Source organism: Pelmatolapia mariae, linkage group LG13 (assembly GCF_036321145.2).
Source record: "Pelmatolapia mariae isolate MD_Pm_ZW linkage group LG13, Pm_UMD_F_2, whole genome shotgun sequence".
NCBI classification, from domain to species: domain Eukaryota; kingdom Metazoa; phylum Chordata; class Actinopteri; order Cichliformes; family Cichlidae; genus Pelmatolapia; species Pelmatolapia mariae.
Window position 1 is genome coordinate 23,476,228 of NC_086238.1, and position 25,885 is coordinate 23,502,112.

The following is a 25,885-nucleotide window of genomic DNA, read 5'->3' on the forward strand; positions in this document are numbered from 1 at the left end:
TTATTAATGCAATTTGCACTTCTCTTCTCTCTTACACAATGTCACAATGTTTCATAACACATCTTTCATAAGACTGTGTGTGTGTGTATATATATATATATATATATATACATATATATAAATATGTATGTATATATATACACACACACACACATACACACACACATATGAAAAGTTGTTTTTCTGTCTATCTAGGGAGCAGTGTTGAGACATTTCCTGCTGGGAAATAGTGATGACATATGCAAACACGGTTTAATTTGTGCACAAGCCTGTTTAACCACTTTCTGAAACTGCAAGGACACAGGAATTTTAAACTCAGTAAGTTTCTGTGAAGCATGAAATTTTCTGCTCAGGTTACAGTAATGATAAGTATCTAAAAGCAACATCTGGCATTAAACAATTTCAAATATGAGCCAGCTGAGACAGGCCAGCATTACATATCTGTGATGGTGAAATGTGAATCTCCAGTTTTAGTTGACAGTTTGAAAAGTAACTTATGAACAGTGGAGGGACAATCAGGTGTAAGGATCGCATCAGGAGCAAAATATGTCAGGGATGAGCTCTAAGTCTTAAGTTCAAGGATCTTTAAGGTCCTAGACGGAAAAACTAAAATAAGTCTCACTAGCTGTGCTGCTAGCATGGCTATAAAGAAAAGCTTTACTGTGGGAAAAGAAAATAAAAATAAATAAATTATCAAATGTGACTGCCTGTCCACTCAAAGGCATTTTTGCACTATAGACATGTACAGTAAAATTTTATCTAAGTCTGCAGAGCACACAACAACCTATTTATAATGAGAAAAAAATATTTAAAAGTACACAAACTACTTAAAGTTTAAAAGTGTTACCCATCACATTCCAAACAAATGGGAAAAGGGTTTCTTATGTTCAATGGAAGCTGATAAAATGAAAGAAGACAAAAATATCACGCACTTCTGTATGTCTCTTGCCCTTGAATTTGTTTTGTCACAAAACATTTTCAGAGACAGCTTGTCTGTTTTGTGTTTCTTTTTCCACAGACAAGATAAACTGCCTGATCTGCCTTGCAGCACAGCTATGTGGGCGTGTCTGATATAATCTGGTGCAATAGGGCATCACTTTGATGTACTTTTAAGTTGCAGTATTGTTTGTGGAGCTGCAGTTGCGCTTCCTCAGAAGACTCAGTGAAGATGGCACAGGTGGTTTTTGCACTCTTAGCTGTGTTCCTGGTGTCACTCTGCACCGGACAGGACTTTTGCCCAAAGGAAAAATGTCCTCAGTACAAAGTGGTTGAGACGCACCAGGTAGGCTTTGGAACAGTTCACAAATACTATTGGTGTGTTCTTATTTCTAGCCGCTAAGTACAGTTTTTGCTTCTGTTGTGTGCAGGACTTTGAGGTGCGCTTATATGGTGCTACCGACTGGATTACCACAAAGCTCGACAGCACTGGGGCCAGGGATTATTTAGCTGCAAATTCACGCCTGAAGGCCTACGTCAAGAGACAGGCTGAAGCAGGTACGAGGCACTGAAATATCACTTGAGTATGTAATTTAGTTTGTGATGGCAGTAGCTAAACTAAACATGGAACTGTATAAATAAGTAATATGTTGATCTAAGATCTAAGATGGTGTGCAGAACTTCTAAATTAGTTGAAAAATGTAAGATTAAAATCAACATAACAACAACTACAATCTGATACCTTGTATTCCTTTAGTCTTGTGTTACCTGGTTTAATATTCAAGTTGCCATATTAGAACCTGAGCTGTTGTGGAGGGAAATATTTTAAGACAGTAGGATATTTGATAAATGCAATCATTTATTAACTGAAATAAACCCTGGTCCCTAACCAGTACTTGAGAAACACAATCCTCTTTAAAGAGTTCCCACAATAACTTGCATCATATTAAACTGTTACAGGTAAGGAGCAGTTCATTTTCTATTTTTTATTATGTTCTATGGGGTTCTTTGGCAAAAATTAAGATTTCACATCATATCTTAAGAAATATATCACAAATTGAAATTTGACTCTTCAAGATTTTTTTTTTTTCAACACGTTTTGTCTTAAAAAACTGATTTAGTCCTTAGGCTTCCCACTTATTGGGGTGGCTTTAACTCTGGTGGTAGTGCAGGTCACCTACTAATTGGAAGGTTGGTGGTTTGATCCCCATCTGCTACAGTCTGCATGCTCTCCAGGTGTGAAAGTTAGATAGAAAAAGTGCTGGATGAATGAGGCCTAGTTGTGTAAAGTGTTTTGAGTGCTCAGATAGAGTAGAGAAGCACTGTATAAGAACCAGTCCATTTACCACTTTGAGTTCTGTACAATGTTTGTTTCTTTCAGGTTTTGAGATTCCTGATGATTGCTGGCCTGTACTGGTCACTGTTACTGAAGGTGAAGGTGATCCTAAAATGTCGGTGTCGGGGTTTGTTCCTTCTGGTGGCAAAAAGGCAGAAATATATGATCCATTAGTCAAACTAGAAACTAAACCTGAAGCCACCATCTATGTAAGGTGAGCAGTGTGTCCATTTATCTTTTAAATCACTTTGATTTCTTCAGTAGATCCAAAGTTTTTCATTTTGCAGTTATATTGTAGAATATAACTGCAAATTTGTGCAAAATTGTGAAGTTCTAAATGAACAAAATCAGTCATTATGACAGAAAAGAGAATTAAAAGAGAGCAGCTAACACACAAGTCTAAATCTCACAGGGAAAGATGACTCAGTTTTGCTTTTCTTTGTTTTAAGGGTTTTCGGTGGTGCTCCAAGCACTGAGACTGGCCAGGAAAACACAAAGATTCTTCGTGAGGCCTTGGCTAAGACTGGGAAAACCTTTGATCCCAACACTCATGCTGCAGCTACCTATGAATCCTATTTTTCTTTTACTCACCACAATGAAATCTGGATCAGTGCTGCCTCACAATAACAGAACTAAGTAAATGCTCTTGTCAGGTTGCAGACCTTTTGCATTGGTTGCACAGTCAGATTTTGATCTGTGCTGCTAGAATGAACAGATATAATGTGTGCACAAAGGAACGGGGAAGAGAGAACCTCAACAGAACTAAGCAAACTGGTTTCTGGAATGTTGTGGTTTAGTTTAGTTCCTGGAACTAAAAACATAGTAACAGTTTGTTCTACTTTTACTTTTTCTTTATTCTCTTTCATCTGTGAATAGAAAGTAATGATTTCAGATCACCCCTTAAGCCCAGGAGGACTTAGCTCACAAAAAAATTGTTTGCTGGTTGATTGTTTAGAACACCTTGATAACTTTTAGACTCTAACATGACATTTTATGTCTATTTCTGGAGTTATCATATATATTGAAGAGTTTATTTTTGAACATCTTATTCTTAAAATTTGAAAAGTGCATTGTCCCTAAGAGATACAAAATTGTTTTGACTTTTTTCTAAATTCCTGTTTTTTCTTACTGGGTAATTTATATTCTGCAATACAACAGCATTTTGTGAGCATTTTGCATTTTGTTACTGTGAAATTTCCTATAACTACACACCTGGACACATCATGTGTGCATGTCTTGCAGAGAAATCTATTACACAGCTACACAGAAAGGCAGCTAAATAGACAGTCACATAGGGCTGTGCGATATGACCAAAATCTCATATCCCGATATTAAGACATCTATCGTCCGATAACGATATAAATCACAAAAATGTAACATTTTCCGTAAATTCTATGAATCTCGGGCAGCTCAACTTGCGTGAAGTATTTCCAGCTGGGCGTCGTGTACCTGGAGTTGAGTGTTTTAACTGATGCATGAAACGATACAATTTTAGACGTAGGTTGTAACGGCCGTATTTATTACACGGCGTGCTGCGGGGAAAAGCCTGTTCTAACGTTTGAGTCTAAGGTTTATTTTTTAGCACCTGACGGCTCTTTTTTGCTTCTCATCCGTAAACACTGCATCTTTCACGTGATTCAGTTTATTTTGAAAAGTTTCAATAGGATCTTGATATTGTGAAAGGTTTATGTGGAATAGTGATGGGATTTCCGGCTCTTTTTACAGAACCAGCTCTTTCGGTTCGACTCACTAAAAAGAGCCGGCTCTTTCGGCTCCCAACCGGCTCTTCAGGTTGTTTTGTTGCTTTAATTAATTTATTATTAACAACAATATAAAATTATGCACAAAAGGAATTACTAATGTAAAAAAACAACGTGGTTTTATTTATATATGTTTATATATAAATATATACGGTGGCCCCTAGAGACAAAGCACGTACAAACTCCAAAACACATTTCTAGCATTAACTGAACTTCCAAAACAGAGGTTTGTACGTGCTATGGAGTTTTTACGTGTTTTGGAGTTTGTAGGTGCTTTGGGGTTTGTAGGTGCTTCGGAGTTTTTACGTGTTTTGGAGTTTTTACGTGTTTTGGAGTTTTTAAGTGCTTCGGGGTTTGTACGTGCTTCGGAGTTTGTACGTGTTTTGGAGTTCGTACGTGTTTCGTCTCTAGGGGCCACCGTAAGTATACTTTTATTTATTCACTCCACATAAAATGTAATAAATAAATCATATAATACAAAAACCAACTATTTACATTTCAACTTTTAACTATTTAAATTTTCAGCTTTTTCCTTTTAAACTAATTTAAAGTGAAACAACACAAAACACTGCAAATCACAACACAATTAAATATAAACATGAAAAAATATGAAAACAAAAAGAAGATGCACATTCTCTGTCATATGGGCCTGCATGAATAAACTTTCGGAATCCTTTATCATCCGCAACTGAAAATAGTTGTGGATGATTACTATACCTTTCTAATGTGACGTTGTCCCTGGCTCTCTTTCTCTCTCTTTCCCTCCCGCTCTCTTCCTGTGCTACTGCGAGTGTAACTACAGCCCCTCCCCCCTCTTCCCAGCGCAAGCACAGGGCTTGTGTGCGGAGTGAAGCGGAAAAAAAGTGCGAGAGAGAGAGAGGGTGAGAGAAAGAAAAAAAAAACCCCACGACTCCCAATAAGGAGTCAGCTCGTGTCGTTCACTTCAAAGAGTCGGCTCTAAGAGCCGTTTCGTTCGCGACGGACACATCACTAATGTGGAACAAGCGGACACGTGGTGATTTTACCGCATAAAAACAAGCGCTTGTCTGTCTGTAGTGTGGTTATATTAAATATAAGAGAAAGAGAGAACTTTAAGAAATTAATATAGCCACTACAGTGACCATCAAAATAATGAAAAAATATTGCCGTAAACAGTTTATTTTATGACACCACGAAACAAACGATAGCGTAAAATGAAACGATAGACGTTTTTAGATCGTCATCCGATATATATCGTTATATCGAACAGCCCTACAGTCACAGACTGAGACTGCCTTCTAACTACATATATCAAGTCTCAGAAAGGCATTTAAGTAACAGGCTAAAGTCACGGATAACTAATTACATACCTTAGATGAAAGTCTGCTAAATACTCAAAGATAGCTAAGTACACATTGAAAAAAAGATAATTACACAAAATTACACAGCTAAACAGTAAGATGGCTAACTACACAGCCACAGTCTGCTGTTCATCACCTTTCTGCATCCTGACATCAGCATCATAAAATTGTGGTGCGGCCCTTTTAATGTGTTGATCATTTAGCTCAGTAGTGTAAGTCGTGGTATTTAGGTCATGGTATTTAGGTCATGGTATTTAGGTCATGAGCTTGAGTGTGTTAGCATTTTTTTAAGTTTCTTACTGTTCTGCTGTTAAAGCCTATTCAAAGAGATAAACGTATCACAAGAAATATTTTTGTCCCCTTTCTAGAAAGTCCAATAAGTGCATCACCCAGCGATATTCAATGGTAAAAATGTTCAGAGAAAGATCATTTAGAACTTGTTAAATATGTCCTATGAAAAATTCACAGGGTGATTGCAATTCTGACCTTTTAAAGGGCTCAGCTGCACCTTGCAGGTAGGCAGGCTGCAAAAAATAATATTTCTTCATAATGTTTTGAAAGTGGAAAATTAGAAACTGTGTTTGTACCTCATAAAAACTAGATGTGTTGATTATTCCTGGGAGATATACAGTACACTGTCTTATGCTGTAATCCCTGATCTTTAACACTAGATGGCAGCATATGAGCAGTTTAGTATTTATGTTGGTAAATATATTAACCTTTCTGTTTTATCCTTTTTGCATGTCAACATATAAAATGTAGACATAACATGAATATATAACAATACACTGCAATATGTAATAATAACATATTATATATTGATATGCTGATCTTTTATGAAATCAACAGATTTCATATATGAAATCTCCAACACCGAGTGTCTGACAAGGTGATCAGCAACACAGGGGAACCACAAGGGACCATCCTGTCCCCTTTTCCTTTCACCCTCTACAACACAGACTTCAGCCACTGCACAAAGACCTACCATTTTCAGAAGTTTTCTGATAACTCTGCTATGGTTGGATGCATGAGTGAGGGTGATGAGGCTCAACATTACAAAAACCAAAAAAGTATTTGTGGACTTTTGAATTGAGTGAGAACCAGGAAACCTGTGACCCCTGTTTCAATCCAAGGGGTCAATGCGGACATTGTGGAGGACTATAAATACCTTGAAATACACACAGACAATAAACTGGACTGGGTTAAAAACACCACTGCACTCTACAGAAAGGGCCACGATCGTCTCTATTTTCTGAGGCAGCTGAGTTCTTTTAACATCTGTTGGACAATGCTCAGGATTTTCTATGAGTCTGTTGTGGACAGCAGTGTTGGTCAAGTTACTTGAAAAAAGTAATTACTACCTAACTACTAATTACTTCTCCAAGAATGTAATCCCGTTACTTTACTGATTGCTTATTTTCAAAAGTAATTAGTTACTTTATTACTTAGTTACTTTTAAAAACATGATACACAACTTCAGTATGTTATAAACCGATAGACCTTTCAGCCCAGTTCTATTTTTTTTTCTGCATAATCCATCATATAAAATTGAATCAAATGAAAAAGTCTCTTTTTAAAAATTGTTTTATTAGTTTTAATCTTTTGACTTTATGCACATTGCATTAAGCAAAAATTAAATTACATGCAACAGTCTTTGACTTGAAGAAATGTGTTTAACATTTAAATCTATTTTCTGCATATTTCAGCATATAAAACTGCAAAAAATAAATAAAATGAAAGATTCAGCGGTTTCACATTCCCGTGGCAGCGTGCTAGGAACTCGCTCAGATTTGAAGTTTTTTCGCTGTAGAAAGAAGTTTTCTTCCCACGCAGAGTGTACAGCTCACACTGTACAACAGAAGAGCCACCTCCACGGGACAAGACTCAGCTGTCCATCTGCATCTAAAGGATAAAGGTCACTCTTTCGAGGATGCCAATGTTCACATTTTGGACAGAGAAGACAGGTTTGAAAGAGGAGTGAAAGAACGACCATCTCTGAACAGAGGCGGTGGTTTACGACACCAACTGTCTGCCATCTATAATCCAGTTCTGAGATCCCTTCCCAGACGCCTTAACGCCCACTCACATCCTGGGCCATCTGACCTCAGGAAATCACATGATAGGGGCTAGGTTTCACAATGAGCTCATCCGAAACCTTGGCTGATAGTGACCTACACCCGTTTTCACACCTTAGCTTGTGTGATTAGGTAGAGGATCATTAGGGGGTCCATTGTCCCCCTTGGGGGGACACTCCCACAGGGCTTACATCTTGGACTCTCCACCATTTGACCCTAGAACTGAAGAAGCTTCTCAGATGAGAGGTGAAACGTCTTCAAGCAACTGAAAGAAGTCCAGACGGTATTCTTTCTAAACTCCTTAGACTACGATGACCTGGATGACTGAGAACCTTCACAGACACAGCCCACACTAATGTTTTTGTCACTTTTTACGTAATGAAACTGGAAGTAATGTCAGTACTTCCACGCTTTAAACGCTGCATGGCCGTACCCTCTCCTGCACTTCATATTATCCATTGTTGATCTACACACATCCCACACTGTAAGTATGCACAAATTACTTAATTCTGCAACATAATAAAATATAAAGCAACATATAACTGAGCATTTGCTTTAACTTGCTGAATGTTTGTCTGCTGGCAACAGAATGCTTACACAAACAAACCAAGGATAGTAAGTGCAGCAATATTATTTTGACAATAGCAAATCATAGCTAATACATATAGAGAGAGAATAATGTGCACAAAGTCAATACTTCTGGACAAGTTCTCATCCACTTGTCACAGGTGGCCAGTGCCATCCTTTATTCTGTTGCATGTTGCATGCAGCAGGTTGAGGGTCGCAGATCCAACAGATTCAATAAACTGATCCGCATGGCCAGTAATGGTGTGGGGATTGAGCTGGACTGGCTTAAGGTGGTGTTAGTGAGACGGATGTTGTCCAAGATAAGGACAATCGCTCCCACACACGCCATGACCTGGTGGCCAGTCACACGAGCACGTTCACTGCAATGCATGTAAAAAGACAAACTGGCCTGCCTTGCAGGTTGAAGAACTATGTGGGTGTGCCGCATAACATTAGACGTGACACTGTGATTATCTTATTAAACAGGAGGACTTAGTCCAGAGCTCAGTTCATCAAGAGTCTGTGATCATGGCACAGGTTATGTTTGCACTCTTCGCACTTTTTCTGGTTTCAGTCTGCACAGGACAGGACTTTTGTGTGGGAAAGTGTCCCCACTACAAAGTACTCGAGGCCTACCCGGTAAGTTTTTGGAACAATTCAGATACAGAATTTGTGTCATCTTCTTTATAATGGTTCTTTAACATTTGTGCTTCTTTTGTGTGCAGGACTTTGAGGTGCGCTTATATGATGCTTCCACCTGGATTACTACCAAGGTTGACAGCTCCCAGTCCAGTGATGTCCTCGCTGCAAATTCACGGCTGAAGGATTACGCCAAGAAGCAAACTGAAGCAGGTATACGAGGAACTGAAAGTGCAAGTGTGTGATGTAGTTTGTTTTGTAATGTTGATGTATTTTGTCTCTTTTCAAACACAGTAATCCAAGAGATTACTTGTTTCAAATGGGCCATAAGAGGACCACAGCTATACAAATCAAATTAATTCACTAGTTACTGACTGATGCGTAGGTTTACAAAAACTAAAACTGATTATTTTCTGGTACCACTTGTAAGTACGAGGTAAGCAAAGTAAAGGAAGACAAGGTCTTATTAAATGTGTAATGTATTATTGATTCTGAATGTAACCATGCTCCTAGGATCCGGTATTCCACAATATTCAATATTCAGCTAACATACCTTACCCCTTTCCATTGGATTTGGGTCACTTTAAGTTAGAACATGCCCCAAATATCACACAGATTATTTAGAGGACCTATTAGGTATTTTTAGGTAGCTATGGTGTACTTTATAGAAATCACAAACACAGCAGCCTGTGAAGAACAAGCTGAGTCCTTTTTGACTAAGAACAAACTTTTAGCTTTACATATATATATATATATATATATATATATATATATATATATATATATATATACATATATATGTATTATATTATATAAAAGTATATAAAACAGGTACAACTAGTTCACCATAAGAAGAGTTGTTTGATTTTTATTCAAAACTGAAAGAAAGAAGAAAAAGGGGAGCTCAAATCTAAAATTTGTAACTTAAAAACATTTGTACTGTTTTATTGTCCATATTAAAGAAATACTTGATATAGCATGGAGTCATTTTTCTTATTAAGAAATGTATTGAATTTGAAAAAAATATTTAAAGACTATAAAATTTCATAAAGCACTGACTTATTTCAGAAATGTTTTAGCTCGGAATTTCTGCAGCCCCACACATTTTCAGTAAAATGCACCTTCAAGCATGTTTTTCTTTCTTTTTCTCTTCCAGGTTTTGAGATCTCTAGTGACACTTGGCCTGCACTGGTCAAGGTCACAGATGGTAAAGGTGATCCTGAATTTTCCTTGTCCTGGTTTATTCCTCCTGGTACCACAACACCTGAAAATTCTGATCCCTTGGTCCAACTGGAAAGTAAACCTGAAGCCACCGTGTATGTAAGGTGAGAAACAAGTCCATTTATCTATTTTTTCCCCAGAAAACCAAGAGAGACTTTAATTCAGCAGTTATTTTGTAAATCTGTAAGCATGTTACCACCTAACAAATACTAAAAAGGAAGGAACATTAATTTTGGACTAAGCTTCACAAGATTCCAATTTGGGGGTCAGGAAGAGAATTAACTATGAAGTTTCACATACATAATAATAGAATTCTGCTTTGTTGTCTGCTCTAAGGGTTTTCGGTGGCGCTCCAAGCATCCAGAATGGCCAAGAAAATGCAAAGAAGCTTCGTGAGGCCTTGATTACGGCTGGGAAAACCTTTGATCATGACACTTACAATGGAGCTGGATATGAATCATATTTCTCTCTTACTCACCACAATGAAATTTGGATCTACGCTGCCTGACAACAGCAGACATCATGAGCTGAACTAAATCTTTTCATCATGTAATCAAAGTGGGTTTTTCCATAGACATCATTTACTGTTTCACTTGCAGTAAAAAATCATGCACTGTATTTTTTGGGGGGCATCCATAGATTTTGTGTTCTACACATCTCCACAAGAGTTTATTTTTTAAGTGTGTGTTTTGCGTCTTTTTCTATTTCTTTATTTCTTTACTGTTTGCAAAAGCCCTTGTTTTTAATTTCATGCATTGGTAGAATGTTCCTTACATGAGTCAGCCCTGGAGGAACTTTCCTGCAGGTCTCCAATTACACAGAAATGCAGTTAGACTTGTTTGTGCAAAAGCTGAACATACCTCCAGGGTCATTGTTTCTGGGCTATGTCCTGACATACAGGTTTATCTGCACGTAAATAAAGATTGCTCGCAAATGATAACGCACGTTACACTTGACTACCTTTAGAAACTAAAAGATCCTCCCATTCCAAAAACATTTTTGTTTGTTTTGAGAACCTAAGGTTACCCTTTCTGTTTGTTTGGATGCATAATTACATGAAACTGCTACAGTCACAGAAACATAGCTAACTACAACTGAAATAAAAAAGCCATCTACTTTGTAATAACAATTTTTTGTAGCACATCTGAGCCTGTTTGTTTGTCCTTGTTTTATATTTTGAAAAACAAAAATAAATTATATATTTTTTAAAAAGTCATCTACATAGCTGCACCTGAAGATTGCTAACATCTACCTTCAAAGAAGAATAGCTAACAACACATAATCCACAGAAAGACAGCTCAGTAGGCTAGAGCAGATTTTCCAGTGAGCAACATGGGCATATGCCCATGCCCACAGTTCAGAGTTCATTACATTTTTAACTAGCTCCCACAGTAATATATTAAATACCAGGCACAAAGTAAATCCCACAGATATGGAGACCAACTTCTTGGAATGCTCATGTTTTTTAAAGCAGGTCGATGTGATTTATGGAGTGCCAAACAAATTCCACCTGGTCATGGCTGATTTAAACGTCTGCAGGGAGCCTATGTAGTAGTGATGGGATTTCCGGCTCTTTTTACAGAACCAGCTCTTTCGGTTCGACTCACTAAAAAGAGCCGGCTCTTTCGGCTCCCAACCGGCTCTTCAGGTTGTTTTGTTGCTTTAATTAATTTATTATTAACAACAATATAAAATTATGCACAAAAGGAATTACTAATGTAAAAAAAACAACGTGGTTTTATTTATATATGTTTATATATAAATATATGCGGTGGCCCCTAGAGACAAAGCATGTACAAACTCCAAAGAATGTACAAACTCCAAAACACATTTCTAGCATTAACTGAACTTCCAAAACAGAGGTTTGTACGTGTTATGGAGTTTTTACGTGCTTTGGAGTTTTTAAGTGCTTCGGGGTTTGTAGGTGCTTCGGAGTTTTTACGTGTTTTGGAGTTTTTACGTGTTTTGGAGTTTTTAAGTGCTTCGGGGTTTGTACGTGCTTTGGAGTTTGTACGTGTTTTGGAGTTCGTACGTGTTTCGTCTCTAGGGGCCACCGTAAGTATACTTTTATTTATTCACTCCACATAAAATGTAATAAATAAATCATATAATACAAAAACCAACTATTTACATTTCAACTTTTAACTATTTAAATTTTCAGCTTTTTCCTTTTAAACAAATTTTGTGAAACAACACAAAACACTGCAAATCACAACACAATTAAATATAAACATGAAAAAATATGAAAACAAAAAGAAGATGCACATTCTCTGTCATATGGGCCTGCATGAATAAACTTTAGGAATCCTTTATCATCCGCAACTGAAAATAGTTGTGGATGATTACTATACCTTTCTAATGTGACGTTGTTGTCCCTGGCTCTGTTCCTGTGCTACTGCGAGTGTAACTACAGCCCCTCCCCCCTCATCCCAGCACAAGCACACTGCTCGCGTGCGGAGTGAAGCGGAAAAAAAGGGTGAGAGAAAGAAAAAAAAAAACAATAAGGAGTCGGCTCGTGTCGTTCACTTCAAAGAGTCGGCTCGTGTCGTTCACTTCAAAGAGTCGGCTCTAAGAGCCGTTTCGTTCGCGACCGACACATCACTACTATGTAGAGCCTGCATAAGCAGAGGTGGCAAAAGCACAGACATTCTGTACTTAAACAGAAGTACAGATACTAGTGTTAAAAAATACTCCATTAAAAGTTGAAGTACTGATTCAGCTTTCTGCAGTGTACTTTCCAGTTCATCATATTCATAAATTGCCAGTTTATCAAACACCACTGAACAGTCTAACCTCTCTTCTTCCTCTCCTGTCCTTATCTTCATCTCTGAGTGAAGCTGGACATTTAGCTAGCAACAAACCGTGAAACACACAGCACATAAACAGTTTGCGTGTTTGCTGATGCTTGTTGAGCTGATTGAAATGTTACATTTTAAATTGCCACTTATAAAAATATTACTCCCTTTATGCTCGCTCCTCTTCTGTAGGGTTAGCTAGATGTTAAAGGTACAACTTATAGACAGCAGCAGTTGCTCCGGTGTTGTACCAAAGGTTTTTGCATCTGTCATCTGTTTTTATGTCACATCTCCTGGTGATAAATACACAAACAGGACTTCATGTGTTACTGTTTGGGCCCAAATGAGTTGAAGGCTTGCAGTGGTGCAAATAACTCCCCTCAAATGCATTAAACCAAACGTAATGGGCCCATTTTGAAAATGTAAGGAATAGAAAGTACATGTATTTGTTTAAAAATGTAGAGAATAAAAGTAAAAAGTAGTCAGAAAGAAAACTACTCAAGTAAAGTACAGGTACCTGAATCATGCTTGAGTAACAAAGTATTTGTACTTTGTTGCTTCCCACTTCTGTGCATAAGTAGCCAAATTTGTTGCCAACATTTATGCTTGTGGGTGGTTAGAGATATATATGTTAATTACTGTGTGTGTCCCGATGTGTTGGCCCTTAGGATAAGATTTTTTTCCTTCTGAGTTCACACTCTTTGTTGTGGTAAATTCTGTTTTATTTATTTATTTGTTTGTTTGTTTATTTTTCAGAGCGAAACATATTTGTCCTGAGACTTTTCTACTTCTTCGTTCATGCCCTAACATCCATTTCATTAGTCTCAACAATCTCATGACATTTGTGGGTTGATTGATTGATTGATTGATTGATTGATCATACTTTATTCATCCCGAGGGAAACTGGGTTAAGGCTGCCAGCCGTGCCAGCGCCGTCTTACCCTTCCGACCATACATACATTACACAAACATCACATGGGGAAGACAGGTCAGAGGGGTATAACATGGAAAAGCACAACATGAGGAAAGATAAGGAGAAAAAAATAACTCCCCCCAGACTGAGCTCCAACAGGGAGATCAGTTTGAGAACAGAAAAAAACACCTCTGCACATAGCACATGAAAAAAACTCTAATACACCAAAGAAACACATGACAAGCAACAGGGATGGGTAAAGGGTGAGAGACAGCCAATGTAGACAGTACATCCGGGCCTGCAGCCTATGCGCTGGTCTCCATGATCCACCGTCAGCATCGGAAGGGAATAAGCGTTGAAGGCGTTTGGAGGGGGGAGGGGGGATGAGTGTACATCTGCATGTGTATATGTCTGTGTGCGTGTGTGTGTATGTGTCCAGAGTTCAGCTGAGACAGTGTCCTTCGCCCTGCCAGGCTAAGTAAACAGTCTTCCAGCCAACCCAGGTGGCCTTGCGTAGAATGGGAAGAACAGTCTCAACACAGTCGTTATCAGGGTGTTTTGTTCAGCTCCAGCCTTGAGACAGCAGCTGGCGCCGAAGGGGTCTCCGCATGAAGTGATGGTGGTTTTAACTTTACTGCGAACAACTCATATGAATTTCAAAGCTGTTCTAACAGTCCAACACTGGTCTCTCAATCTCCCGTTGGAGAGCCGTGAGCTTTCTATGATGTTATCAGACTTACGCTCCGTGATGTTGTCATTCTTGTGCTCAAAGAGCAGATTCTGAGAACACACGACCGCAGTGCACTTCCCAAGATGTGATCCAATTTGCGCTCAGAGGTGTTATTCCGAGCGAGCCCCTCCAGATGTAATCCAGTTTGCACTCAGAGGTCTTGTTCTGAGTATTCACGGCAGCCGTGCGGTTCTCCAAGATCTTATCCATGCTGCACTCAATGAGCCCATTTTGAGAAACTCACGCCTCGTCCCATCGTTTCAATCCCAGCCGGCAGCCTTGTGGGGGTTTGAACAGCCGGTTCCGCTTCCTTAATTCTTCGATAAGCCAGGGCCAAGCCAGCTCCGATCAGCAAGAACCCTGTTATCATGGTTCCGAATAGGTAGATATCTTTAGCAGTCAGGCTCACCCGAGCCCAGACTTTTCATTGAGAAAATGAAAAGTCAATTGCATTCAGGGACCAGTTGATCAAATCCATAATTCCTCTTTTAGGTTTTAGAGAACAGACTGTGAGAGAGTGTTCCAGGGAAAAGTAATACAAAAAACACGAGACTAGACAAGGACACAAGAGGCTAAGCAGGGAAGCTAAGGGAGAGGAGAGGAGGAGGAAAAAAAGTGCGACCGCCTTCGCCGAGAGCAAGAGAAGAAAGGTTTCTTATATTTATGCTGTTATTTTATTTATTTACTTTTTAAACTGAGATAATTATTGCTATTCTTAAAAAAACTGCGGAGATAAAGTAGCAAGCAATGCGCAGGAATTGGCCAGTGCAGGCTGTGTCTACCTGACGTGTAGTTTTCTCTTTCTCTCTCTGTGATAACAGCAATAGTCAAGTGTCAACACCATGCTAATGCTGCTGCTGTGATTAGCAGTAAACTACATTTTGCCCAAAAAAGAAAACTCAGTCACTTTTTTAAAAGTATTTCAGGGCTTAAGTTACTGTGGAAAAGTCTTTGGGGCACCATTAGCAGGGTTAACTGCTCTGGCTAGGCCTGTTAGCAGCTAATGCTAAATCAAGATGAAGGGTTAATGCTGTCTTGATGCATTCTCGTTTTCAGTGGAAGAAACGTTTTGTCACTCATCCAAGTGACTTCTTCAGTGTGCAGACTCCCACTAAAGACGCTAGATCCAGATGAACAGGATCAACTTTTTGGGAAAGGTTAATGCAGTTTCCTTCACTTTTTAGATTGGTGAAGAACTATTGCTAAGTAGGCCATAGATCTTAAACCTCTCTCCCTCAGTGTCAGTGTTAAATAGGTTCTGTGTAAAATTAGAATGATAAAATTCTCCTCAGATAAAGGTGCTTTCTGCCATTATTAGTAGTTCTTATCACACTTGATGCTGTTAAACTGGGTTGCAACATCTTGACAACAGTCTTGATGCATTCTCAATCATCCAGGAAAGTAAATCTCCAAAAGTTGATTCTGTAGCGTTTTGTGGGAGAAACGTTTCGTCACTCATCCAAGTGACTTCTTCAGTCTCAGCTGACTGCAGCTTTCCCCAATCTTATAAACAGTACATTTGCATAATGACTGAAACCAGCCCACTGAAGGAACAATGGACTGGGAGGTCAGTTCCTTAATCTTAATTATGCAAATTCTCATGACCATGAAAAAATTTTGTCACTACTCAGTGATGAAAATCCTTGTGAGCCCCTGAAACGAGACCCAGGAAGTGGCTACAGGAAGAGGGTGATAGACTGTCTGAAGCAGTTAGAACAAGACAAGGCTATCGACCACCACATCCAGAACACCCTGGATTTTGTTGAGAAGGTGAGAGATGTCATTATGGAGGCAGATAAAACCATGGTCTCGTACGACGTTACATCTCTCTTCACTTGCATCCCAGTCACGGAAGCGTTGGAGGTAGTCCGTAAGAGATTACAGGATGACACCAACCTCAGCAACAGGACCACTCTCAGCATCGACCAAGTGTGTTTGCTTTTGGAACTGTGTCTTCGTTCCACCTACTTCACATACAAGGGTCAGTTCTACAGGCAGAAACATGGGTGTGCCATGGGCTCCCCAGTTTCACCCATCGTGGTCAATTTGTACATGGAAGAAGTGGAAAAGAGGGCTTTGCTATCCTACCCTGGAACACCACCAAGCCATTGGTTCAGATATGTGGATGACACCTGGGTAAAAATCAAATCTCAGGACGTACTACATTTCACGGATCACATTAACGCGGTGGACCGACACATCAAATTCACAAGGGAGGATATGAAAAGTGGCAGGTTAGCCTTCTTAGACTGTGAGATTTCCATCAGTAATGGGGGACATCTAAAAGCTGACGTGTACCGTAAACCTACACATACGGATCAGTATCTAAGGTTTGACTCTCATCATCCACTGGAGCACAAACTGGGTGTCATCAGTATGCTACAACACAGAGCGAACACCATCCCCACTGACACAGCGGCCGGGGAGGCAGAAGAACAGCACATCAAGAAGGCCCTGAGTAAATGTGGTTATCCCAGCTGGACTTTTGTCAAAGCTGGAAAGGCGCCTAAAGAAAGCTCCAGCCGATCCAGGAGAGAAGGACAACCGCTGCCCAAGCAAAAACCTGTAGTGATCCCATATGTGTCAGGAGTATCGGAGCAGTTGAGACGCATTTTTTGTAAACACCGGGTCTCTGTGGCTTTTAAACCCCAAAACATGCTGCGCCAAAAACTGGTCCACCCCAAGGATCGGGTCCCCCGACACAAACAGAGTAACATAGTGTACGCTGTTAAGTGCCAGGAGGATTGCTAGGATTTATACATCGGGGAAACCAAACAACCTCTGGCGAAGCGGATGGCACAACACAGAAGAGCTACCTCGTCAGGCCAGGACTCTGCAGTCTATTTACACCTACAGGCCAGTGGACACTCTTTCAAGGATGAGGATGTACACATCTTGGACAGGGAGGAACGCTGGTTTGAGTGCAGAGTCAAGTAGGCCATTTACGTGAAAAGGGAAAGACCATCTCTGAATCGAGGAGGGGGCCTAAGGGTACATCTTTCGCCATCCTACAATGCTGTGATTGCAGCCATTCCCCAACTCTATGTGAATGGTACTCATGGCCATTGATCAGTGCCATTGATCCAAAACCCACTGATCAAAGACGATCAGTGGGTTTTGGTCAGTGGTTGTTGATCAATGGTCATGAGAATTTGCATAATTAAGATTAAGGAACTGACCTCCCAGCCCATTGTTCCTTCAGTGGGCTGGTTTCAGTCATTATGCAAATGTACTGTTTATAAGATTGGGGAAACCTGCAGTCAGCTGAGACTGAAGAAGTCACTTGGATGAGTGACGAAACGTTTCTCCCACGAAACGCTACGTCCAGATGAACAGAATCAACTTTTGGAGATCCTGACAACAGCTTTGACTAGCTGCTGCAGACATGAATAAACTTGCATATCTCTGTTCAGGAATTGCAAATAGAGTAGAGATGCTGAGAGCAGGTCCAGTGTTTACACTCCAAAACCACGAGTGACTGTTTTCAAACTGACAGCATGAGGTGCTAGACAGCAACTGGACTAACTGACAGAAGGACCTGATGCATCGTGGGAATTTTTCGGTAAGTTAAATGTGTGTTTGTAAGCTAATAAGTAAATAACTTCTATAGCTAGCTAGCTAAAATGAGCATTCAGCTCATGTTGATAACACAGCTGATGTCAACAAAAGAGGATAACAGCAATACGAAAAAGAAATGTTTAATAGTTATTTGTTAAAACCAAATGGTGACAAATATCCAGGTTACAAAGCAGTCTGAATTATTCTGAGTTTACAGGTTTAGGACTCTGCACAGCTAATGTGTTATTCAGTGATACCTCTATCAGTTTTTCAGTTATCCTACAGGTGACCACGATGGAGAACAACCAAACCACAACTGGAAAGCTGCTTCTTAAAACCAGCTTCTAACAGTGTGTCTGCTAATCCAGTTGATGTATTAAGAAGAAGAGCCTGAATGATTGGATGATTAGATGGTGTATAAATTATAGATGTTAAGATGTGTCCCTATTTCTGTATAGCGATGTATATTGCACATCTTACTTAAGCAATTCAACCCAGTATCACAGCAAAACAGGACAGACATGCCAGTCCACCGAGTGGAGAGGCAAAGTGTGAAACCAGTTGAACTCTTTTTGATTTGAATGTCACACTTCATAATCATTCGGTTTAATTAAATTGAATTGTGAATGACTTTGAATTACTTTAATCTACTGTACGTATTGCTGTCTTCAACTATTTCTGCATACTTTGAGCTACAGAAAATTCTGGTATCAAAACTTTCAGGGGTTTTTTCAGTTTTTTTTTTCTTTTTTTCAGACAGTGGCAATTTAACTGTTTTTAAGTTTTCAGACCTTTCTTAAAATTAGAATGATTTCCTGATGTGGACTCCAAGTGGACTTACAAAAAGTATAACTATAGATAGTTTAAAAATGTATGTAGCTAACTATGATGGCTAACTAAAGTAAAAATAATAAATAAAAATATAGCTTGGTACAACATCTATACCAGCCTAAGCTAAATCTCACTCACTTGAAATGTAATTCGAGAAGTACACAGAGATGGTTTTGAGTACTTGAGATTCAGGTAGAAATACAAATATTATATCTTTACATTGACTTGTGTAGGATAATAAAATGATAGAAATGACTGTTGTATTTCTTAACATTTTAAAATAACATGAGTTATCCCGACTGAAGTAAAAAAAAAAAAAAAAAGATTATTAGAGGGAAATGTGAGTGCGATGCCTAATTTTTAACACTAGAGGGAGTTGTAGGACTGATTAATAAATTGTTGACGTACACCTGTTAACAGTGTTGAGCAGTGTGTCTTTTATAAAAGAGAAGTGTGTCCTATTCATCGTTTACTTAGCATATTAGTTTACTTAGCCTACTCATTTGCTATCGTATATGTGTGACCCACAGTAAATATTAATTAATTTTATTAATTTTAACAACAACAGAGCTGATTAGAAAATAAAATCAGAAAATAAAAGTACTAAAAACACTTAAGAATTTAAAGTAGTAGCTTTAGTTTTAATATACTGTCAGTTCCCACTACCAATAACATGACTTGTTTTTAGTTTTTGAGGTTTATGTTGCTTGTAATGTCTCCTTAGAAGCTTGACTGTGAAAACACTTTAACTATGGTGTGCTATGCACTACCAGTCAAAAGTTTGGGCACACCATTTATGAATGAACACATATGGAACTATGTAGTAAACAAAAAAAAGTGTAAAACACGTTTTATATTTTAGATTCTTCAAAACAGACACCCTTTGCTTTGATTACTGCTTTGCACACTCTCAGCATTCTATCGATGAGCTTCATGAGGTTGTCGCCTGAAATGGTTTTCCAACAGTCTTGAAAGAGTTCCCAGAGATGCTGAACCCTTGTTGGTCCTTTTGCCTTCACTCTGCAGTCCATCTCATCCCAAACCACTGGGTTTAGGTCAGGTGACTGTGGAGGCCAGGCCATGGTGCAGCACTCTACTTCTTGGTCAAATAGCCCTTACACAGCCTAGAGGTGTGTTTGGGATCATTGTCCTGTTGAAAAATAAATGATGGTCCAACTAAACGCAAACTGGATGGGATGGCATGTTGCTGCTGGATGCTGTGGTAGCCATGCTGGTTCAGTGTGCCTTCAATGTTGAACAAATCCCCAACAGTGTCACCAGCAAAGCACTCCCACACCATCACACCTCCTCCTCACGGTGGGAATCATGCATGCAGAGATATGTAAAAATTCACCTTTTCTGTGTTACCCATAGATGCAGGCTATGGAACCAAAGATCTCAAATTTGGACTTATCAGACCAAAGCACAGATTTCCACTGCTCTAATGTCCGTTCCTTGTGTTTCTTGGCCCAAACAAATCTTTTCTGCTTGTTGCTTCTCCTTAGTCGTGGTTTCTTAGCAGCTATTTGACCATAAAGGCAGACTCCTCTGAACAGTTGATATAGAGATGTGCTACTGGAACTCTGTGTGGAATTTATCTGGGCTCTAATCTGAGGTGCTGTTAAACTGCGATTTCTGAGGCTGGTGACTCGGATGAATTTATCCTCAGCACCAGAGGTGACTCATTTCCTGGGGCAGCCCTCATGTGAGCCAGTTTTGTTGTACCACTTGATGGTTTTTGTGCCTGCACTTGGGGACACATTCAAACATTTAGCAATTTTCTGGACTGACTGACCTTCAGTTCTTAAAGTAATGATGGACTGTCGTTTCTCTTTTGTTAGCTGATTGGTTCTTGCCATAATATGAACTGTAGTAGTTGTCAAATAGGGCTATTAGCTGACTACCTGACTTCTGCACAACACAAGAGATTCCACAAATGAACCCTGACAAGGCACACCTGTGAAGTGAAAACCATTCTAGGTGACTACATGATGAAGCTCAGTGAAAGAAGGTAAAGGGTTTGCAGCACTGTCAACAAAGCAAAGGTTGGCTACTTTGAGGAATCTAAACTATAAGATATATTTAGAGTTATTTCTCTTTTTTCTTTGCTACATAATTCCATGTGTCTTGTTTCATATATTTGATGCGTTCAGTTTGCATCTACAATGTAGAAAGTAGTAAAAATAAAGAAAAATCATTTAATGAGAAGGTATGTCCAAACTTTTGAACGGTACTGTACTTTATAATTCTATTCTATTGCACTGTACCATGTCATCAGAGTCTCTGCTTTTCACCAGTCATGCTTGTCACCACATGGGAGGTGTCGTCTACAGGGAAACCCTTGTTCACCATACAACAAGATTTTCACACCAAAGGGAAGGTCACCAGGGCTAGTACAAGTATGAAGTATACGTCTCCCAGGAAACAGGAAATTCAGCTCCTAGGCTCACACAGACAAGCAGAAAGAAAACGCTTCCTCCCTCTGAACAGCATCTGTCTTTGATGGAGACAAATGTTTTTATTCTGTTTGTCTGTCTGTAACTGTGATTTCCTAGAATGGTAATGCTTAAAGGCTGCATGGATGTTTTGAAACTTTCATCCCCAATAACTTTTTTTCAAATCCTTTTTTTACACTCATCCTTCATACTTTTACTGCACATTAACATTTTTATTTTTTTGCATTCATTGGTGCCTGGAGTCTTCAAAGAAATAGTTAACTAGCTAAAAAAAATGGAAAGAGATTTAAATTATCTATTTAAAAAATATTAATTAAATATTGAGTTGCATATGAGCTTTCCTTTGTATTTGTTTGCTACAATCAAAATTTGGGGCAATTTATTGCTTAAAAATGTATTGTGTGATTTATTTTGGTTTTTCAGGTCATACTGGTAATGTAGCAGTCTCACAAACTCACAAAAACTGACTTTAAGGGGTTAATAAAAGCGTCCGTTACATTTTCTATGCTCTGTTTTGTCTTTTTTTGCTGAACATCTGCAACTGGTCTTGTCAATCCTTTCGGCTGCCAGTGCTCTGCTTTTTCCTTGTCTTGTCTCTCTCCATCTAATTTGTAATTTTGATAAGAAATATGTCTATTTATATTTTTTTCAAGCTCTAGAAATAAGCAAATGAGGAATCTAATGGGTATCTACTTGGGCAAGGGGCAAGATTTGTTAGCATTAGAAAATTTCTGGTTTCCAATTCTAATTCAAGTAGTACTGAATATTCATCCTTGATTGTGAGCAGGTAAAGCAACAGTCACACGGGCCTAGCGGCTGGTTGTTGAGCCACAGAAAAAAACTGGTTGCTAGCAATTACACCAACCACATAGCAAACAAAAGTTTGCTCGAGGTTGGATTTTGAAAAAAGGGTTGCCAACCACTCTCTAGACCTCCATGCCTGGGGCTTAAACAGTGGCAGTATATTAGCCTCTTAAATGTATCTACATTTTGAAACATTAAGTGCCAAATAGAAGGACATCGCTCTGAAGCTGAGTGACCTGATTAAAGCGTAATAATTACTAAAGTGCCGCTTCAAGAATTTCTTGAATTTCTTCCAAGCCCATTTTGGAGTAATTTCTCCAGAGCCACAAAAACATAACTTATTAAAGATGAATATTCACACCAAGCAGTAACCTGAATTTCAAGTGCAAAACTAGAGGAGTTCCCCTTCAATCATTTCCACATTGCCGATCACAGTGCATTTTGTAGAGGCCATCTGCTAGTCTCCTTTCTCTTTAGCTGTTCCCATTAGAAGCTGATACAGCAGATCATCTGTCTCCACCTCACCTTTGTATCTTCCTCTGTCACACAAGTCTTCTGCATGTCCTACTTAAATGCATCCATGAATCTTCTCAGTGTTCTTTGTCTTTTCCTCCTGCCTATTACAATATCCTAGCTGCATATTCACTTCCTTTGTCCTTTGCATATCCACTATCTCTTCTCTGCACATGCCCAAACCATCTCAACCTTGAGTCTGTTACATTGTTGCCAAACTGCTCAACCTGAACTGTCCCTCTGAAGTTTTTATTTCTAATCCTGTCCTTCCTGACCAACCACAGTCAAAATTTTAACATCTTCAACCTTTCACCTGTGGCTCCCTACCCATCTTTTAGTTAGTGCCACTGTCTCTAAACCATACATCATAGCAGGCCTTACTGTTATATTGTAAACCTTACCTTTAATTGTTGCTGCCATCCTTCAGTCACAAATAACCCCTGTCACTCTTCAGTCACAAATAACACTCTTCTGCACCCTGCCTCCAACCTGTCATCTCTTTTGTGTCTGTTGTTTTGGATGGTTGACCCGAGGAATTTAAACCCATCCTATCACTGCTCTTTGGAAGTTCACCTTTACACCTTTCTGCCTCTCATTCGCATACGAACCTACCTCAACTTCTTCAGGCTCTCTTCTTCCTGCTCCCCACTATCACTAAAGATCACAGTTTCGTCTGCTAACGTCATATTTCATGAGACAGATGCAAGCAGATGTATTTGAGTTTTGCAAGTGTCATACTGCCCTGGGAACACAGAGATGTCCTGTAATAAATAAGTAAATCACAAGTGTCCATAAAGCTCAGGATTTTTAGTTTTTCTTGACAATTGCAGAGTTACTGATTTAGATAAAACTGATTAATTACAATTATCCTATCTTCATAAACAACTAAAGCCAATAAAAGATTGTGATCACATACAAATTAAGGTTAATCTAAACACAGGATTAGTCAGAATTTACATGCAGCACTGTAAGGACTTCAGTGACTGCAGCTACTTGTGACTTTTTCTTCTAGCACATTTAATGTACGAGACAGGAGAGATTATTAAGTTGTATTCTTCTGCCATGTACTCTATGAGTAACTGATAGAAACTCTCAGAACTCTCTGAAACTGAGAAAAGAGAAGGGAACCTTGAACCAGAGAAGCACATCACTGTGTCTGTGCGGGACGCTCATTTACTTTGTCACCACAGCAACCGTTTCTATAGTGGAAGCCGGTCCCTGTGCGTCATGTATGTAATCACACATTTATGGAACACTGAATTAAAGGTAAAAGAGTGTGATCCCCATGACTCCTATTTAATAAAGATTTATTCTCCTGTCTACCCTTTCACATGCCAATCAACTCTCTAAGGATGGAAGGACTTCTTCAGAAATCTGATTTCATTGATTATAAAGACCTTGTAGAGAGAATCTATTAACTTTGCAGAGGTGAGCACAGTTTCATGTCAAAGCTTTCAGAAACTGAGAAAATAACACCAATAAAGCCAGCAGAAGTTGATCTGATTATATATGTAGCTATTGCACACAAGTACTGTATTTTTCGGACTATGAGGCGCACCGGATTATCAGGCGCAATATCAATGAACAGGTCTATTTTCATACATAAGGCGCATCGGATTATAAGGTGCATTAAGCAAAACAAAACAGCCAGATAAGTCAAACTTTATTTAACTCATTCACAATAACTCTCAACATCGCAGGTCATCTTCTTGCTTCCTCCACTTCCATACCATTGATTCATTAATCTTTAATTCTCTCGCAGCTGCTTTATTCCCATGTTCTACTGCGTGACTGACAGCCTTGAGTTTGAAATCCACTTTGTAAGCATGTCTCTTAACAGGTGCCAATTTTGGGTCCTTATACACAAACAATAATTTTATGTTGAAGCACAGTACATATTACTCCGCGAGGCTACTGACTACGGTAGCCGTAATGCTCCAACAATCCATCAAGCGGTACGGCTTCGTAGCCGCACCGCTTGATGGATTGTACGTTACCAAAGTCGTACTAAAACATTTTGACAGATTTTTGAATGCCATGTAACCACATAAAATCGGTTCGAGGCCAGTAAACACAACCATAATTAATACATAAGGAGCACCGGATTACAAGCCACACTGTCGATTTTTGAGAAAATAAAAGGATTTTAAGTGTGCCTTATAGTCCTAAAATTACGGTAATAAGTTGGGTAATAGTAGCAGTAGCCCCAAAAGCAGCAAGAAGACCTATATTGTGTTCTTATTCACAATAGAAAAAACACTGAATAAATCAGTTTGTATTAGCTCATTTCAGCATCACTCGCACTATAGCATGAGTCTAAAAATGTTATGCTGATTCATTCACACGAACTCCGTTGTTCCACCACCTGCCACCACCTGCAACCTCCTCCCTTTCCCTTTCCAAAACTGCATTACAATTTTAAGGTGCAACTGTTTGGTGTTTATGACTGAACTGTAGCTAAGGATCACATTACAGGGTACGTTATGGATTAAAGCTAGGTTAGAGGTATGACAGGTATCTGAATTTACATTTCTTCCCTGTCAGTCAAGCACCTCGTCAAATCTGAGATCAAAAGGCATTAGATGAAAACAAGGCACCATCTCACCTATTTAAGATAGAAAGCTCTAAAGATCAAGCTTCCTCTGGCCATGCTACCCTGCTAAGATCACTGCTGACACTTGTTATACTCATGAACAGAGGAAGATTGTAGAAGACAGTATAAGGCCTTTAGGTTAGGCAGTCTGGCAAAACAGTCATGTCTTTCCAGACAGGAGAACACAGGTTTTTGCCAGGTTTGTGGAGCAGGAAGTCAGAGGTCAGGTTCTGACTTGGCAGCATATATATAAAATTCAGTGAAGTGAATTAAAGTAAACGTGATAAAAAATAGAAAATGAGGACCACTTACAAACTTATATCCCAACAAAATGTGGATCTTGTTGACTTGCAAACTAAAGCCTTATTTTGTGGTTCAAAGAGAAAGACAAAGATAGTTCACAGACAACATATCTAATATTGAAATGTATCCATTTTGCTGTTTGTTAGTTTTTTTTATTATACACCTATAAATTAGGCAATGGTGAAACAAAATACAGACACCTGATGAAACATCTAATACAGAACAAAGTAAGTTAGTAACATAATTTAGGATAAAATGAAGCATATATATACAGCCTTATCCTAACCCTACAATATACACAAGATTTGGAGCAGAATATGCTACCTTCCAGACAATGTGTTTCTCAGAGAAGATCTTACTTGTCATAATAAAACAAACCACACTCAGCATCTATTATTGGTTGGCACTGTTGCCTCACACCACTAAGGTCCTGTATTTGAATCAGGACACTTACTGACCGAGGCTTTTGTGTGTGAGAGAGAAATCTCAAATTTGGAAGCAGAACTCTAACATTT

General features: G+C 39.0%; 1 protein-coding gene across 1 annotated transcript; it reads left to right on the plus strand.

The window, feature by feature from the left end:
- The first annotated feature begins 1,143 nt into the window (after positions 1 to 1,143).
- On the plus strand, positions 1,144 to 10,382 carry soul2 (heme-binding protein soul2). The gene is made up of 7 exons (XM_065471903.1): positions 1,144 to 1,282; positions 1,368 to 1,494; positions 2,318 to 2,374; positions 8,589 to 8,653; positions 8,740 to 8,866; positions 9,810 to 9,978; positions 10,211 to 10,382. The coding sequence occupies exons 1-7, from the start codon at positions 1,169 to 1,171 to the stop codon at positions 10,380 to 10,382; spliced, it is 831 nt and encodes a 276-aa protein (XP_065327975.1). The 5' UTR covers positions 1,144 to 1,168.
- The last annotated feature ends 15,503 nt before the right edge of the window (positions 10,383 to 25,885 follow it).

What these genes read in the sequence shown, in the direction of transcription:
- soul2 (XM_065471903.1), top strand. Translation starts at nt 1,169, where the DNA reads ATGGCACAGGTGGTTTTTGCACTCTTAGCTGTGTTCCTGGTGTCACTC. An exon ending in CACTGTTACTGAAGGTGAAG is followed by an intron (nt 2,375 to 8,588) that starts GTGATCCTAAAA and finishes TTCTGGTTTCAG; the next exon opens with TCTGCACAGGACAGGACTTT. An exon ending in CAAGAAGCAAACTGAAGCAG is followed by an intron (nt 8,867 to 9,809) that starts GTATACGAGGAA and finishes TTTCTCTTCCAG; the next exon opens with GTTTTGAGATCTCTAGTGAC.